At 58.4% G+C, this 14213-nt stretch overlaps 1 protein-coding gene across 1 annotated transcript; it reads right to left on the bottom strand.

Annotated features, from left to right (window-relative positions):
• Positions 1-2397: 2397 nt before the first annotated feature.
• LOC135996090 (fas-binding factor 1 homolog) lies at positions 2398-10352 on the bottom strand (the record flags this gene model as incomplete). Its single annotated transcript, XM_065647819.1, is given in 16 exon segments — positions 2398-3109; positions 3692-3937; positions 4123-4299; positions 5108-5261; positions 5580-5687; positions 6208-6414; positions 6775-6875; positions 7073-7157; positions 7639-7856; positions 7947-8052; positions 8116-8252; positions 8373-8485; positions 8768-8901; positions 9123-9252; positions 9801-10286; positions 10289-10352. Coding segments are annotated over 16 exon segments (2682 nt in total), but the record flags the coding sequence as incomplete, so codon positions are not given.
• Positions 10353-14213: the final 3861 nt, after the last annotated feature.

Here is a 14213-nt window from a genome sequence, read left to right as displayed (position 1 = left end):
AAGCATACTTGGAATCAGTGCAAATATTACTCTTCTTCTCTCTGGATAATTCTAAAGCTCGTGCGTGTGCAGCTGTCTGGGCAGAAGCCCCAGGAGGCAAAGGTTTAGCTTCGATTACCTCGTGGGTAGTTGGTAGGGCATACCCAGCTTTATGTACTCCTTGCTTTACAAAGCTGCTTCCATCAGTGAACCAGGAGTCTTCAGCGTCTTCCTGTTCCTTTAAATCCCGTCTGCTGGAGTAAACAGCTCCCATTGTTTCCAAGCAATCCTGGACCACAGGCTCTGAAACAGATCCACTGAGGAAAGGGGCTGCATTGACAATGTTGGTAATGGCAATATTCACATCACCTTGTTCCACCAATACCGCCTGGTATTCAGGAATCTCCAGCGAGATAACCCATGGGTACCTTTTGGTTCCAGTACGGTTGTGACTGTGTGGGACACCAATACGGTCATTTTCTGTCCCCTGGTGAACTCAGGAGCTTCCTATACAGCGAGTGCAAGAGCTGCCACAGCTCCAAGACATCCAGGCCAGCCTTTGCTCGCTTCATCTGACTGCTTAGGGAAGCAGCCACCGCTCGGTTCTGAGGACTCAATTGCTGCGCTAGAACACGCCAAGCAATGCTTGGCCTTTCGTGTGAGTATAACTAAAACGGCTTGGTGATATCTGGGAGACCCAGGTTCTTGGTTTAGTTGTGCAAATGCCCTCAAATGCTTCTCTTGTCCAATTCAACTTGGAAGTCTTTTTGTTTCACGGTTCATACAAAAGCTTTACTAAAAGTCCAAAATTATAAACTCCAAGTCTGCACCAACGTGCCATTCTAAGAAATGTCCAGCAAATAGCTTCTTTTTGCTCCATCCCCAGCCCTGGCTGCCCTCCGGAGATCTCGAATCCCAGATAAGTCACTTGGTGCTGTATCAGCTGGGCTTTCTGTTGGGAAGCTCGACACCCACTACATCTCACAAAATTTAGCAAACTTACAGTGCATTGCATACGGTCTTCTTTGGTTTCTGTGGCTATCAGGAGATCACAAAGTCTCATTTCCTGGAGGAGCTTCCCCGCTCTCAAGTTCTGCATTCTTTGATTTACTAGGAACTCTTGAAGCCCGTAGCCCTGGAAATACTCGATCCAACATTTCCTGAGGTCTATGGCTTTGCTTGTCAGTTTGAATCACTGCCAAATTTAAAAGCTCAATTCTTTTATCTTGAATGTCACTTCACCTTGCTTGAATGTTATTATTGCTTGCAATTGTTTTCATAAGTCTCGTCTCCGTAACAGTTTTGGAGACCCAGGCATAGATGAGAACTTAGGAATTCCAATTTGTTTTCCCAATTTCTATTTCATTGGCTGTTGAGGAAAGCTTTCTCTTCTTGGCCAGTAGCTCCCACAACAGTTACAAAATCTTCATCTAATGGTATCAATTCCTGATTCAAAACTGAATGAGACGTTCCAGTATCAACTAAACACTCTGATTCTTTTCCCTGTTTTCCTCGTCTCTCTCCTGAGTTTCACCACCTCGGAAGGGCAGGGCAAATAATCTTCAATTCTACACCCCGTGGGGACACACACTCTTCTATCTCGCCCTCCCCTCTCATCAGGGGAGTTTCCTGTCTTATTCTACACGCTGAACGGCATCGTTTCAACTTCCCCTGAGCTTTATTCCGCTCCCTTTTTCATGTGAACACAGCTGGATCCTGTGGTGGCAAGTTAATACCGCATTCTGCCTGCCACTCTGGGGGTTTTCGCAAAGTGAAAAACGTATCAGCATACATGACCTGAGCCCACTTTCCTTCTCTCTTCAAGAATAACGTTCACGTGGCATAATTCAGAGTTTCATTCAGAGGCCACTTTTCCTCATCATCTAATTTATACAATGGCGACTGAATATAATATGTCAGCAAGGTTTCTCTATTCACATTATCACCAGGTGGTTCCCCAATCTCCTTCCTGTGAGCTAACATAAGGTTAGTATGAAGTTAGTTATAACGGATGAGTTTCTTACTATTAATTACTAGTCAAATATAAGCTAAGCGCTCTGCTTCTAAACAACGTGTTCCTTAATCTTCAGGTCTCTTTGTCAGGCAGAACGATTTAAAACTTGAAAAATATCCCCTCGTTTTGCAGGTGGTTAGAAAGCATTTGCCATGTTGTCGTTGGTTAACCATGGGGACATCTTTGTAACTTAATCCCAGTCTACATTAATTTAGCAGCTTCTCTTCAGTCCAGAGAAGGGAGGACGGTCGGGATGCCGGCAGAGGTGAAGTGTTGTAGGGCGCTTTCCTCAGGATCTCCATAAATAACTGCATAACAGCAAAGAAACGGTCTGGACTTGGGGCCTCTCAGCAGGAGGAGCATGAGACAAAAGAGACTTGGGCTTTTAAAGCCCCACAGTCTGTGCACCCGCTCTTCACGTATCCTTCACAAGCCTGTTGGTCCAGTGGTAATTTTGGGTCGGGGGCCTTCGTTGTTTCTTCTTGGATTCTCTTCCTCTGTCTTCCAGGCAGTTTTTTCTCTGTCCTTATCGCGATATTTTGAAGCATAGAATACAACTAAAGGAATTTAAGTGATTAAACTTATTCTGCAACAGTCCTCCCTTTGTGTTTATTAAGCATCCCTGCTAATGTGTCCAAACGAACTCCTGAAGTCTCTAAGGCCTTGAACTCGTAACCACAGTCTCACATACGATGTTATTACAAGTCACGACAGAACCAGAGCTGACAGAACGGCCACTGGAGCAGAGCCTGATGAAAGGTTCCTGTAGCAGCTGTAGAGTGGCACTCGCCCTGAGGGATGGAGGCCAGACCAACTGTGGCGTCACGGGCGCTGGGGAAGAACTTCGCACTCTGAACTCTCCGAGATCGTTTTTGAAGAGAAAGGAAGAAAGAAAATCCTCTAAGAAATGGTAGGCCGGAGAAGGGAGGACAGATTGACTACTTGCACAGGTGGAGATGCTTTCCTCAGGGCCTTCATAAATGAACGCGTATACTCAATGTCATCGTCCACGGAAGAGGAGGAGGGTGGAGGGGTTGTTGACAGTCGTGAAGTGTTGTATCGTGCTTTCCTGAGGGACTCCAAGAAGTTTCTCTCCTCCTCTAAGCGTTTGTCCTCCTGAGAAGAAAGGAAGGATGGGTGGGAATGATCCCAGAAAGTGCCACAGAAACAGAGTCGCAGTCCAAGGTGTTGCTCATCAACAAGAGAAGGATCCCAAAGCCTCCCTCGTGCCATGGCCCCCTATGAATGTGACCCCTCCCTGGCTCCTCCAGAGCCCAGAACCTCACAGTCTGAGCAGGACCCGCAGGGGAAGCCTCCAAGAGCGTCCCTGCCTGGGGAAAGACCCAGCAGGGACCTGACGGCACAGGATGGGGACACCACAAAGCCAGAGTCCAGCAGAGCTGGCATCTCCCACCCAGGGAAGGGCTGAGCAGAGGGCAACCCCTTCGAGCTGAGGACGATGTCCATCTCGGGTTGGACGTGGAGCCAGCCTGAGACAAGCTGCGAGCATCCCCCTCTCCTTGCCTCTGCTGTCACTCCTCTGGCTGCCCGCGGCTTCTTCCAGCCCACCCGGCCCAGCCCAGGGCTCAGCCCTGATCTCAGGAGACCCCCCGGCTCTCAGGGCCCCGTCGGGTTCACCCAGCCCAGCTCCGCCAGCGGCTCCGCAGCCCCTTCCAGCCCCGCTCTCCCCCGCCTCACCTGCTCGGCCTGGTACTTCAGCAGCTCCACTTGGGCGCTGTACGTGGAAGCTAAGGAGGCCTTTTCCTGGTCCAGACGCCACTCCTGCTGCTTCAGCTGTTCCTGCTGCTGCTTCAGCTGCTCCTGCTGCTGCTTCAGCTGCTCCTGCTGCTGCTGCAGGACCTGCAGCTTGTCCCAGAACTCGCGCTGCATCCTGCGTGCCTCCCCCAGGGCTCGCTCCCCCTCCGCGTGCTTCTGGGCCAAGAGCTGCAAGGCAGAGCGGCTGGGGAGCTTGGGGACAGGGACCCTCGCTGCCCTGGGCTGGGGCTCCTCTGCGCGTCCCCTTGTTCCCCTCCCGGCACAGGATTCATGACTTCAGGAGGGCTGTGACACCCTGGCTGTGCTGCCAGCCCATGCACCGCTACGAACCGTGGTGCAGACGCTCGGCTTACCTCTTTCGAGCTTCTCATCAGCTCCTCCTGCTGCTGGACACGCAGCGCGGCCCCGTTCACCTTCTCCTTCTCCAGCCTCAGCTCCTGCCAGGCCTTATCCAGCCTCTGCCTGTCTCTCGCCAGCTGCTCCTCCTTGGCTTTCAGCTCCTGGCCCTGCATCTTCAGCTCTGCCCGCTCCTAGGGTGGGCACGGGGGAAACCGATGAATCACCTGCCCTGTCCCGGACACCATCTCACGTCTTCTGAGGGGGAGGCAGAGCCCCTGTTGAGCTCCTCCTGTGGCCGCTTTGGGTGCAGAGCAACAGCCCCCGGTGCTCCAGCAGTGCCCTCACCCCTCCACCTGTGGGGACCAGGGCTGGCAGAGCTGGGACCGGACACACACACACACTCCTTCCTCAGAACGGACGCAGCCCCTCACCGTGCTGCACACCCTCAAACACGCTCACCGCACAGCAGTTCCTCGGCACTGGAAATACCCAGCCTGAGTGGTCCTTTGCCACCCTGGCAGCCCTGAAAAATGCAGCTCTGCCGCACTGTCTGTGCCACATGTCCCCTCTGGACAGCCCTGGGGGGAGCAGAACTGGCTCTGGACACGTCGCCGTGGCACGGGGAGGTTTTGCCTCATCCACCGTGGGGGTTTCCTCTCCCCAGACTCACAACAGAGGCGGCTGCGCCTGGTCTGGCTGCCCAAACTCCTCACGGGTAAAGGGGAGAGACAGAGTTGATGCTTCAGTCAACATCTGAAACGGGCTGGTGGAGCCTGTTCCTGGGACACCCCCATTCTCACCACCCCGAGCGACATCCCTGTCACCAGAAGGCAGCGCTGAACATCTCCCTGGTGAGCAGGACCCACCCGTGAGCCTGCCAGATGCTGCAGGGACAGACACCATTCACGGGCTCCAGGCCGGGGACCTCCTGTGGGCCAGAGAAACGCCCCGGACCCAGCCAGGAGCCTGGCCCGGGCAGAGGACACAGCGTGGGCTCACCTGCTCCAGCAGCCGAGTCTGCTCGCCCAGCCTGGCCTCCGTGTTGGTCACCAGCTCCTGGACACGGCTCCGCTCCTCCTCCATGTCCCTCTTGCACATGTTCTGCAGGTCACTGGAGAACTTCTCCATCTTCTCAATGATGCCGTCCAGAGACCTGTGCAGAGGAGCGAGGGGAGGGTCACCCTGGGGGACACACTTTGTCTCACTGCGAACGAGACGGGGACGTGTGCTGGGCCATAGGCCGGGCAGCCCTGCCCCGAACCTCTCGGGATCAGAGCACAGCCGGAGGAAGATGCAGCTGCTGCTTCGGGGAGCACAGACAGATACTAAACAACAGCCCAGCATCCCTGGGGGCTGCGGGTGGGAGAGAGGATGGCCCCTGCTCCTCCTGTGCTGCGGGCCTGGTTTCCCGGAGGACAGGGAACACCCCAGCCAGGGATCAACGCGGGGACACGACACCGGCTGTCCGTACCTGGTGTGTGAAGTGGTGCTGGTCAGCACATCCATCTCTTGCTCTTTCAGCCACTTCACGTGCTGGAGCTGCTCCTCGTGTTTCTTGCGCAGTTCCTGGACAGACCCCCTGCAGGACACGGGGAAGGAGCCCAGCACGGGCTGTTACAAACTGGTGCTCCCCGTGACGGGCACCGTGGAAGAGGCTCTGTCGTGGGGCTGAGAACCAGGTCCCAGGAGCTGAGCTGGCAGGGTGGTCTGTCACGGGGCATCCCACAGACTGCCATCCACATCTGGGACGGACCACATCTGGGGGTTATGGGCTTCTCTGCCTAAAACCAGATTTCTCATTGACCCAAACTATGCAGACATCAGCAACTCATTGTTCTGAATAAAAGGAATCTGGGGGAGAGAAAACATGGGGTTCAGCATCTTTCAAAATGCAATGCATTCCGTCGGGATGATGTCTCCAGCCAGATCTCCCTGTCTCCAGCTGCAAAGCAAATCCCCACTCCAAAAGCCACTGAGCTGCCCTCAACCCAGCGCTTCTGGACTCTCCTTTCTCCTTTCACCATCTCCCCAAACCGTTCCCTGGTTCCTTCACCCAGAGCGGGGGTACCGGCACCACATGCCGCTCGTGCCGCTCTCACCTCTGCAGCTCCCGCAGCCGCTGCAGCTCCAGCCGGTGCTGCTCCCGCAGCTCCTCCAGGTCCAGCCGGTGCTGCGCCAGCAGCTCTGCCCGATCGCGCGCCGTGTCCTGCCACTGCTGCCGCAGCTGAGCCACCAGCTGCTCGTTCTGCTGCCGCAGCATCTCCACCCGCTGCCCGTAGTTCTCCTCCAGTAGGGTCACTGAGGTCCTGCCCGGAGAGAGCCCGTGAGGGGTCACGGCACCGAACAAGTGTTGCTTTCATTGCAGTACCCGGCACTCTGCACCCAAAGGGCACACGGGGATTTAGCAGCAGATCGGTGTTGCTGTGTGCGTGGGGAAACTGAGGCAGGGGCTGCTTCGCTCTCCACATTCTGAGCCCTGAGCCCTCTGCTGCTGCCCAGTGCGGTGCCCTGGTTGGGGACTTGCTGGCAAAGGGACAGGCCCCTCCTCTTGTCACCCACCCAGGGAGGATTTGGGACGCGCCCCAGCACTGTCCCCCCAGGGGAGCTGGATGGGGCTGTAGGCGAGGACCTGCCGGAGGAGGGGAGCACAGGCCAGAGCCTGCTACCTGTGGCTGCTCTTCTGGAGATCCAGGTACTCCCGGTGCTGCTGCTGCGCACTCTCCAGCAACAGTTTGTGATGCGCCCGCTCCTCCTCCAGCATCCGCACCTGCCGGGCACCCGGGGAGAAGGTTCTTGTGCTGCCCCGGGGACAGAACCCCCACAGCAGCACTCGGTGGCCATTGGCATCTCTGGACAGGGAGGTTGCTCCTCTCTCCCGTCACCCTGATGCTGTTTGGAGCAGACGTGGCCCCTTCTCCTCCCCCTGGCTCACCCATGTCCCCCTCCACAGGCGCTGGGGCTCACCTGGCTCTCCAGCTCTGCCACACGGGCCTGGGCGCTCAGCAGCTCTGCCCGACACTCCGATGCTGCTGGGGAGGCGGCCAGCTGGCTGCAGGCAAAAAGCACCCGATGTGGTCAAGCCGAGGAGGCCATGAGAGACAAGATCCCTCCCCAACACCAGCTCCTGCCTCGCAGCTGAAAGCCTCCGTCCCGCTCGGCTGCGGCAGGATTCAGCCTTTTGGCTGCCGAGGGAGCAAAGACCCCAACAGCTCCAAGCCTGGTGCTCCCCTCGCTGCACCCACCCCCTTCCCCGGGCACCCCCAGCTCACAGCCCCTGCCCGCCGCTCGAGGCACTTGGGCTGCAATTCCCTTCTGAGCCCCGTTCAGAGGGCACAAGTCTGAACCCGCACAGGGGAACGGGACTGTGGGCTGGATCAGCGGGACAAAGACCCGCGGCATTACCCCAACCGGAGACGAGAAAGTGCTTAAATGAATTTCATAACTCTGAGGCAGGCGTTGCTGAGAGCTGCTGCTGGAGCAGCCACACGTGGAGCAGACGGGAGCGCTGCGGCCATTGACCGGGCCTTTACCTGACGGGAGAGCGGGGACCCGGCCCTTCGCCCGCGGTCTCTGAGGGCTCGGCCTTTGTGTCTTGGGCCTCCGAGGGCTCGGCCTTTGTGTCTTGGGTTTCCAAGGGCTTGGTCTTTTTCTCTTGGGCCTCCGAGGGTTCCGCCTTTTTCTCCTGGGTCTCTGAGGGCTCAGCCTTTTTCTCTTGTGCCTCCGAGGGCTCAGCCTTTTTCTCTTGGGCCTCTGAGGGCTCAGCCTTTTTCTCCTGGGTCTCTGAGGGCTCGACCTTCTTCTCCTGGGTCTCCATGGTCTTGGCCTCTATCTTCTGCACCTCGGCCTGTGCTTCGGCTTTCCTGCGAGCCAAGGCAGCCGTCAGCCAGTCCATCGGGTCGGGTTTAGCCGCTGCCTCCTCTGCAGCCCCGAGCTGGCTGGCGGGGCTGGGCCGCCCGGCTGCGGCAGGGCTGGGGATGCTGAGTGCCGGGCTGCCCTTGGCTGGGGACAGCGGGTCCGGGTCCAGGAAATCGTCATCCTCCAAGCCCAGCCAGTCGTCTCCGCCCCTTCTTCTCTGCACGGGGTTCCGTCTGCCTGGACGACGAGGTGTGGAGCGGAGCTCTGGGTTCGGTTCGCTGCCGCTGATCTCGGCAGAAAACCTGAGGAAGGAGAAGCAGCTGCAGACCTGCCTGCAAGGGGATGCGGGGACCTGCCTGCTCAGCCGCAGGGACAGCGGGGTGGTGGCTGGAGCTACAGACACACGCACAGCACCGTACCTCACCGACTGCCCCGTTGCCGGCTGGACCGCGGGCCTGGAGCCCATCGAGGGCTTGTAGGCTCCAAAGACAAGTTCCTCCTTGTCCCAACGCTTTTCCTCCTCTGTTCAGACAAGGAGCCTTGAGCCAGCGCCCAGAGGAGCAGCTGCTGCAAAGACACCAGCCCTCCCCTCCTCCTCCTCCTCCTCCCAGGCTGCCTCGAGGGCAGAGCACAACACTTCTGCATGAGCCGCCTTCCCCCGCGCTGACCCAGAGCCCGTTAACCGCCCTGCTCACCCCGACAGAAAGGGCATTTCCCCTGCAAGGGCATTACAAATAAAGCTCGCTAGCCCAAGCCAATGCTGTCAGCTCTGCAGACCTTCCCAACGTCCCTGGCTGGGCTCACCTGGCTGCTTTGGGAGCTTTTTATCCAGTTTGAACTCCCTATGCTCTCCCGTACCTGGCTTTTCCAGGACTTTGGCCACGGAGCCTCGTCCGAACAACTCATCCAGCTTGGAGCGCGCTGGCCGGAGCTCCTCTCTGTGGGGACATGGTGGCAGATGGTTTCTCCAGAGGCAGGGCTGTCCCTCCTCACACAGCCTGGCCAGGCTGCTCTGGCTCTTCTCTGCCAAACCAGCTGCTCTTGCCCCTTGCTGGGACCCATGGGCAGAAGCTCCAGCATCCCCCCCCAGCACGGTGGCACCGGCTCAATGTGCAGCCCGCCCCCTGCGTTACTCCCACCGCCTCCGCACTGCCCTTACTCTTTTTTTGGGCCATTGCCAATTCCCATCGCATCCAACAGGTTGTCGTCATCAACATCTTCAAACGTCGACGTCTTCCTCCTCTGGACCGGGGCCACCGTGCGCAGGGGCGTCTGGCGTGGGGGTAGCTCTGGGGATGGGATCGCACATGGGAGGAGGTTTGAGCAGGGCAGGTGTTGGTTTTTTAAACAACAAGAGATCCAAGCAGCCCAGTGGGATTTATCGGGGAGAAAGGCCATTTGAGGGGAGCATCGGACCCATGAGCATCCCCGCTGCAGGAACAAGAGGGGCGAGTGCCTGTAACAGCCACAGTGCAGCCGGGACCCACCCAGACGTGCCCCCGCTGGGCTTTGCCGTGGACCGGGGATGCTACGGCCACCCAAATCCTGACCCCAAAAACTTGGTCTCATTTGGCACCGTGCAGAACAGGCCGGGTGAGGCCCAAGGGAAAATCTGAGCCTCCCTTCCCGCAAAGGAAAGGCCAGTTCTGTAACCTGTGGCACTCCCTGAGCTGTGGCACAACCAAGCCCGTTATTGAGTTGCTCTAGAAATGACCGCTCTCCTTAGTCACAGATGGGACTGGGTGGCTTTCGATTTCATCAGCTGCGACCTCACACAAACTCAGCCAGGCTGCTCATTCCTTTCCTACAAGGAGGAGGCATCCAGCAACCTGCTTACCTTTCCTGCTGCTCTGTTCCGGTGTTGTCTCAGAGCTGCTCTCAGTGCCACGTTTCACGGGCATCTTCCATGGCCCAGAACCGGGTTTCGATGTCCCCAGGAAATCCCAGTCCGCGTCGTCCTTGTCCTGGAAAGCAAGAGGATGAGGATGGGCACAGGGTGAGCGCTGCGGATGCCTCAGCACTGCTCTTCCCTTGGGAGGCTGGTGCTGGGGGCCACGGCTGCAGCGCACGGGGGCTGAGATGGGGGGATTTCGGTACTTGAAATGCTCTGTGCCCTGAGTCCTGGGCTGAGATCCTGCTGCTGCCTCCGGGAGAAGCGTCAGGAACACCCAAGCCCATTGCTTTGGGTGAGGGCTCTTCCTACGACGCTTGAGCCAAAGCGCACCCAGGAAGGCTGGGCTGCAGCAGCATGTGCCCCCGGGCTTTGCTCCATCCTCGGTACCTGGAAGCCCGTCTCCCACCGGACACCCACTCCCCTCTCCTGTCTTTTCCCCCTGCCAGCGATGCCCGAGAGCTCAGCCCCAGCCCTCAGGACATCCAGACTCTCTCCCCAAATTTGGGCTCACCCCTGCAGCTGCCTTGTTCTCTGCAAGGACCTTGCTGAAGAAATCATCCTCTGCAAACCACCTGTCGGGGCGGGGAGCGGGTGCAGAAGCTGAGGACGGGGCAGGTCAGGAGGACGTGGGGAGCACGGAGAGATCTGAAAGGCACTCACTCCTTGCTGGCCCGCACGCTGCTGCTCCAGGCTCTCCCACCGCTGCTCCCGGCCGGCTGGGAAGCTCTGGCAGATGTAACACGGGGTTCAACTGGAAAAACGCAGGGAGAGAGCAGGATGATGGACACGGCCATAGCCCAGGCCTGGGCACTCCACAGGGGGATTTGCCAGCTTCTCATGGACCACAGAGGCTTTTAATCAGAGACAAACTTCCCTTCACCTCCCCAGACCGACGGGCAACCTGTTCAGTGGCCTCTGGCTCTGGGAACCCGGCTGTCCCCCCTGCTCCCTGCTGCCTCCCCCCTCACAACTGGAGCCTCTCGCAGATCAAGGGCTGTTGCACCAGCAGCTCCTGCTCCCAGGAAGGGAGGACCAGGACAAGGATGCTGCCCTTTCAGCTGCAAAGAAGCTTCATTTTACCATCATATCCCCGCAGGTCCTCAAGGATGTCATCAATAGAGCCTGAAACAAGACAAATTCAAGGTGCTGAGGCAGGTGAGCTCATCAAGCTGGTGCAGAAAAGCTCCCAATGTCAACAAGGCTTGCTCTTCCGAGATCCCCCAAGAAGAAAGATTTGGTCTCAAGCACCAGCAATGTAATGTCTGCCATGTCTTCCACAGAGAGCTGCCAGGGCCAGGACTTGACCCCAAATGCACTGCTTCAGTATCAGGGGCAGCAAGAGGCCTCTAAACCAGCAGTTAGGGAGCAGGGGAGGGGAAGAACTGAAATAAACGCATATATTCTCCTCCACATTTGGGAAAACCCACAGGAACAGAATATAGGAGCCCAGGAAGCAAATCCCTTTGACTGGAGAGGCAGGTGAATATGTTTGGGTCAGCAATGACACAATGCACTGAGCTGCACCTTTCACACAGGGATGGCGACCGTTCCGGTAGCCAGGGCTGCCACCTCATCCCAGTGTCCCCCCTCCTCCGTCCCAGGCATCCCCAGCACACCAAAGCACCTACGGACAGGGAAAGGAGACCACGCCAGTGTACCTACCACTTATGCTTCTCTTGGCTCGCGTAGCCTACGGAGATAGACAATTCCCTCATTAGAAAACAAAGCGAGTCTGAGCTGGACTTTCTCAGCACACTAAAGCCAGAGGCAGGTTTCTCCAGAGAAGCCCAGCAGCACCAGCGAAGCCCTTGTCCCGCCCGCGCTGCTTGGGAAATGGCAGGTGAAACCCCGGGCAAGCAGAGAGATGTGACACCTTCAGTGACACCAGGGAGCTCAGCCCCTCCTGCCTGCCAGCTGGGCAGAAGCCCCCAGCCCTCGGGATGGCTCCTGCCTGCCAGCCAGTGCCACAGCAGCACTGGGGATTTCCCAGGCCTGCCTGAGCACCCATCACACTCACCATGGCAAGAGCCGGGCTTTCCCTTGCTCAAGATGGTCTCCTCGCAGATTCCTCCGCTGTCAGCCCCCGGGGGGGATCAAAGATCCTTGCTCACGTCCACGCTCTGACCTGCAGGGAGAGGAGGATTTCCCGACTTGCTGTTAAACCTACGTCCCCCTGCCGCCCCCCCGGCTGGCTCCCTGCTGCTCGCGCCTCTCCAAGGCCCTGGAAACCAGACTCCATCTCAGCCTTAAACACACCCGCAATCACAGAATCGCAGAAGTATTCTGGTTGGAAAAGACCCTCAAGATCATTGAGTCCAACCATAAACCTCACACTACCAAGTCCGCCCCCACCCCATGTCCCTGAGAACCTCATCTCTGCATCTTTCAAACCCCTCCAGGGATGGGGACTCCACCACTGCCCTGGGCAGCCTGTTCCAGTGCCCCACAGCCCTTTGGGGAAGAAATTGTTCCCCAGATCCAGCCTCAACCTCCCCTGCCGCAACTTGGGGCCGTTTCCTCTCATCCCAGCGCTTGTTCCTGGGGAGCAGAGCCCGACCCCCCCGGCTCCAAGCTCCTTTCGGGCACTTCAGAGATCAGAAGGTCTCCCCTCAGCTCCTGTTCTCCAGCTGAACCTCCAGCTCCCTCAGCCGCTCCCATCACACTTGTGCTCCAGCCCCTCACCGGCTCTCCTGCTCTTCTCTGGACACACTCCAGTAGCTCAAGGCGTCAACCGAAGTCTCCAGATCCACAAGTCGCCGAGATGAACAGCACCTCCCGCGATGCTGCAGGACGGAGCAGCCGCCGCGGCACCGACCGCACCGACCGCACCGACCGCACCAACGGCACCGACCGCACCAACCGCCGCCGCTCCGCGTCCCGTGGCCGCGACACCGGGGGCCCTCGCGCCCCCGGCCCCCAGCGGGCGCGGGCCTGGTGGCCATGGCCGCAGCGTCCCGGTCCCCGGGCTCACGGCAGCCCCGGCCCCGCCCGCAGCAGCCCCGCCCGGCCCCGCCCGGCCCTTCCCTTCCCTTCCCTTCCCGGCCCGGCCCGGCCCTTCTCCTCTCGCCGGGTGCTGGGAAATGGAGTCCCCGGCGGGCCCGGGGCAGGGCCGGCAGCTCCAGCCCCGGCGGCTCCGCTGCCCCCCGGGGCACTTTCAAACCTCTTTTCAAAGCCTACACGCCTAATGGCTTCAAACACTGAAACCTTCTGGACGGGCTTTCTCGAGGCTCTTGTCTAAGTGTGTCTCCTTCAGTGCAGAGCAGCTGCTGAGCCTGCAGAGAACTACGGAATTTCACTTCGGCTTGAGAACAAGTCACAGAATCCCCGCCTGGCTGGGGCTGAAGGGCCCCCTGGAGATCCCCCAGCCCAGCCCCCCTGCTCACGCAGGGTCACCAGAGCAGATCACACAGGTCGGTCCAGGCGGGTTTGAATGTCTCCAGAGAAGGAGACTCCCCACCCGCTCTGGGCAGCCTGGTCCAGGCTCTGGCACCTCCCAGCAAAGAAGTTTCTCCTCATGTTCAGCTGGACCCTCCTGTGTTTCAGTCTGTGCCCGTTGCCCCTCACCCTGGCGTTGGGCACCACTGAACAGAGTCTGGTCCATCCTCTGACACCCACCCTGAGATATTGATCACATTGATCAGATCCCTCTCAGCTTCTCTGCTCCAGCTCAACAGCCCCAGCTCTCTCAGCCTTTCCTCACAAGAAAGATGCTCCAGACCCATCAGCATCTTTGTAGCCCAGCGCTGGACTCTCTCCAGTAATTCCTTGTCCTTCTTAAACTGGGGAGCCCAGAACTGGACACACAACTCAGATGGGGCCTCACCAGGGCAGAGCAGAGGGGGAGGATTCACCTCCCTCAACCTGCTGGCCACGCTCCTCCTCATGGACCCCGGGTACCATCGACCTTCTTGGCCACAGGGCGCGTTGCTGGCTCATGGTCAACCTGTTGTCAACCAGAACTCCTGTGACAGCTCGGCCCTACCACGGCCGGCGGGATCCACCCCTACGGGGGCAACTGCCTCCCGGTAGCGCTGGCCGGGTGGCCAGTGGCACTCGCCCTGACGGATGGAGGCCAGACAAACAGGGCAGCTGGAGCTGTACTGGGTTCACTGGGCACCAGGACCTTCTGGTAAAAGCAACAGCTTTCCTCTGCTAATCCAGACAGCCCTGCGCGAGCCCCGAGTCAATATAAAAACAAACTGAAGGAAATCAGACAAAGCTCCTTGGGAATGCATGGGGAGGAAAAAACAGCCTGGACACCTCACTTGGGATTGTTGTTTTCTGCAAGATGGCCTTTAAAAACCAGAAGAACATCCCACAACAACCTCCAGACCCAAGGACCTGGGTCAACTGATT

Source organism: Caloenas nicobarica, chromosome 18, assembly GCF_036013445.1.
Source record: "Caloenas nicobarica isolate bCalNic1 chromosome 18, bCalNic1.hap1, whole genome shotgun sequence".
Lineage (NCBI taxonomy): Eukaryota > Metazoa > Chordata > Aves > Columbiformes > Columbidae > Caloenas > Caloenas nicobarica.
This window is presented reverse-complemented; position numbering and strand designations above follow the sequence as displayed.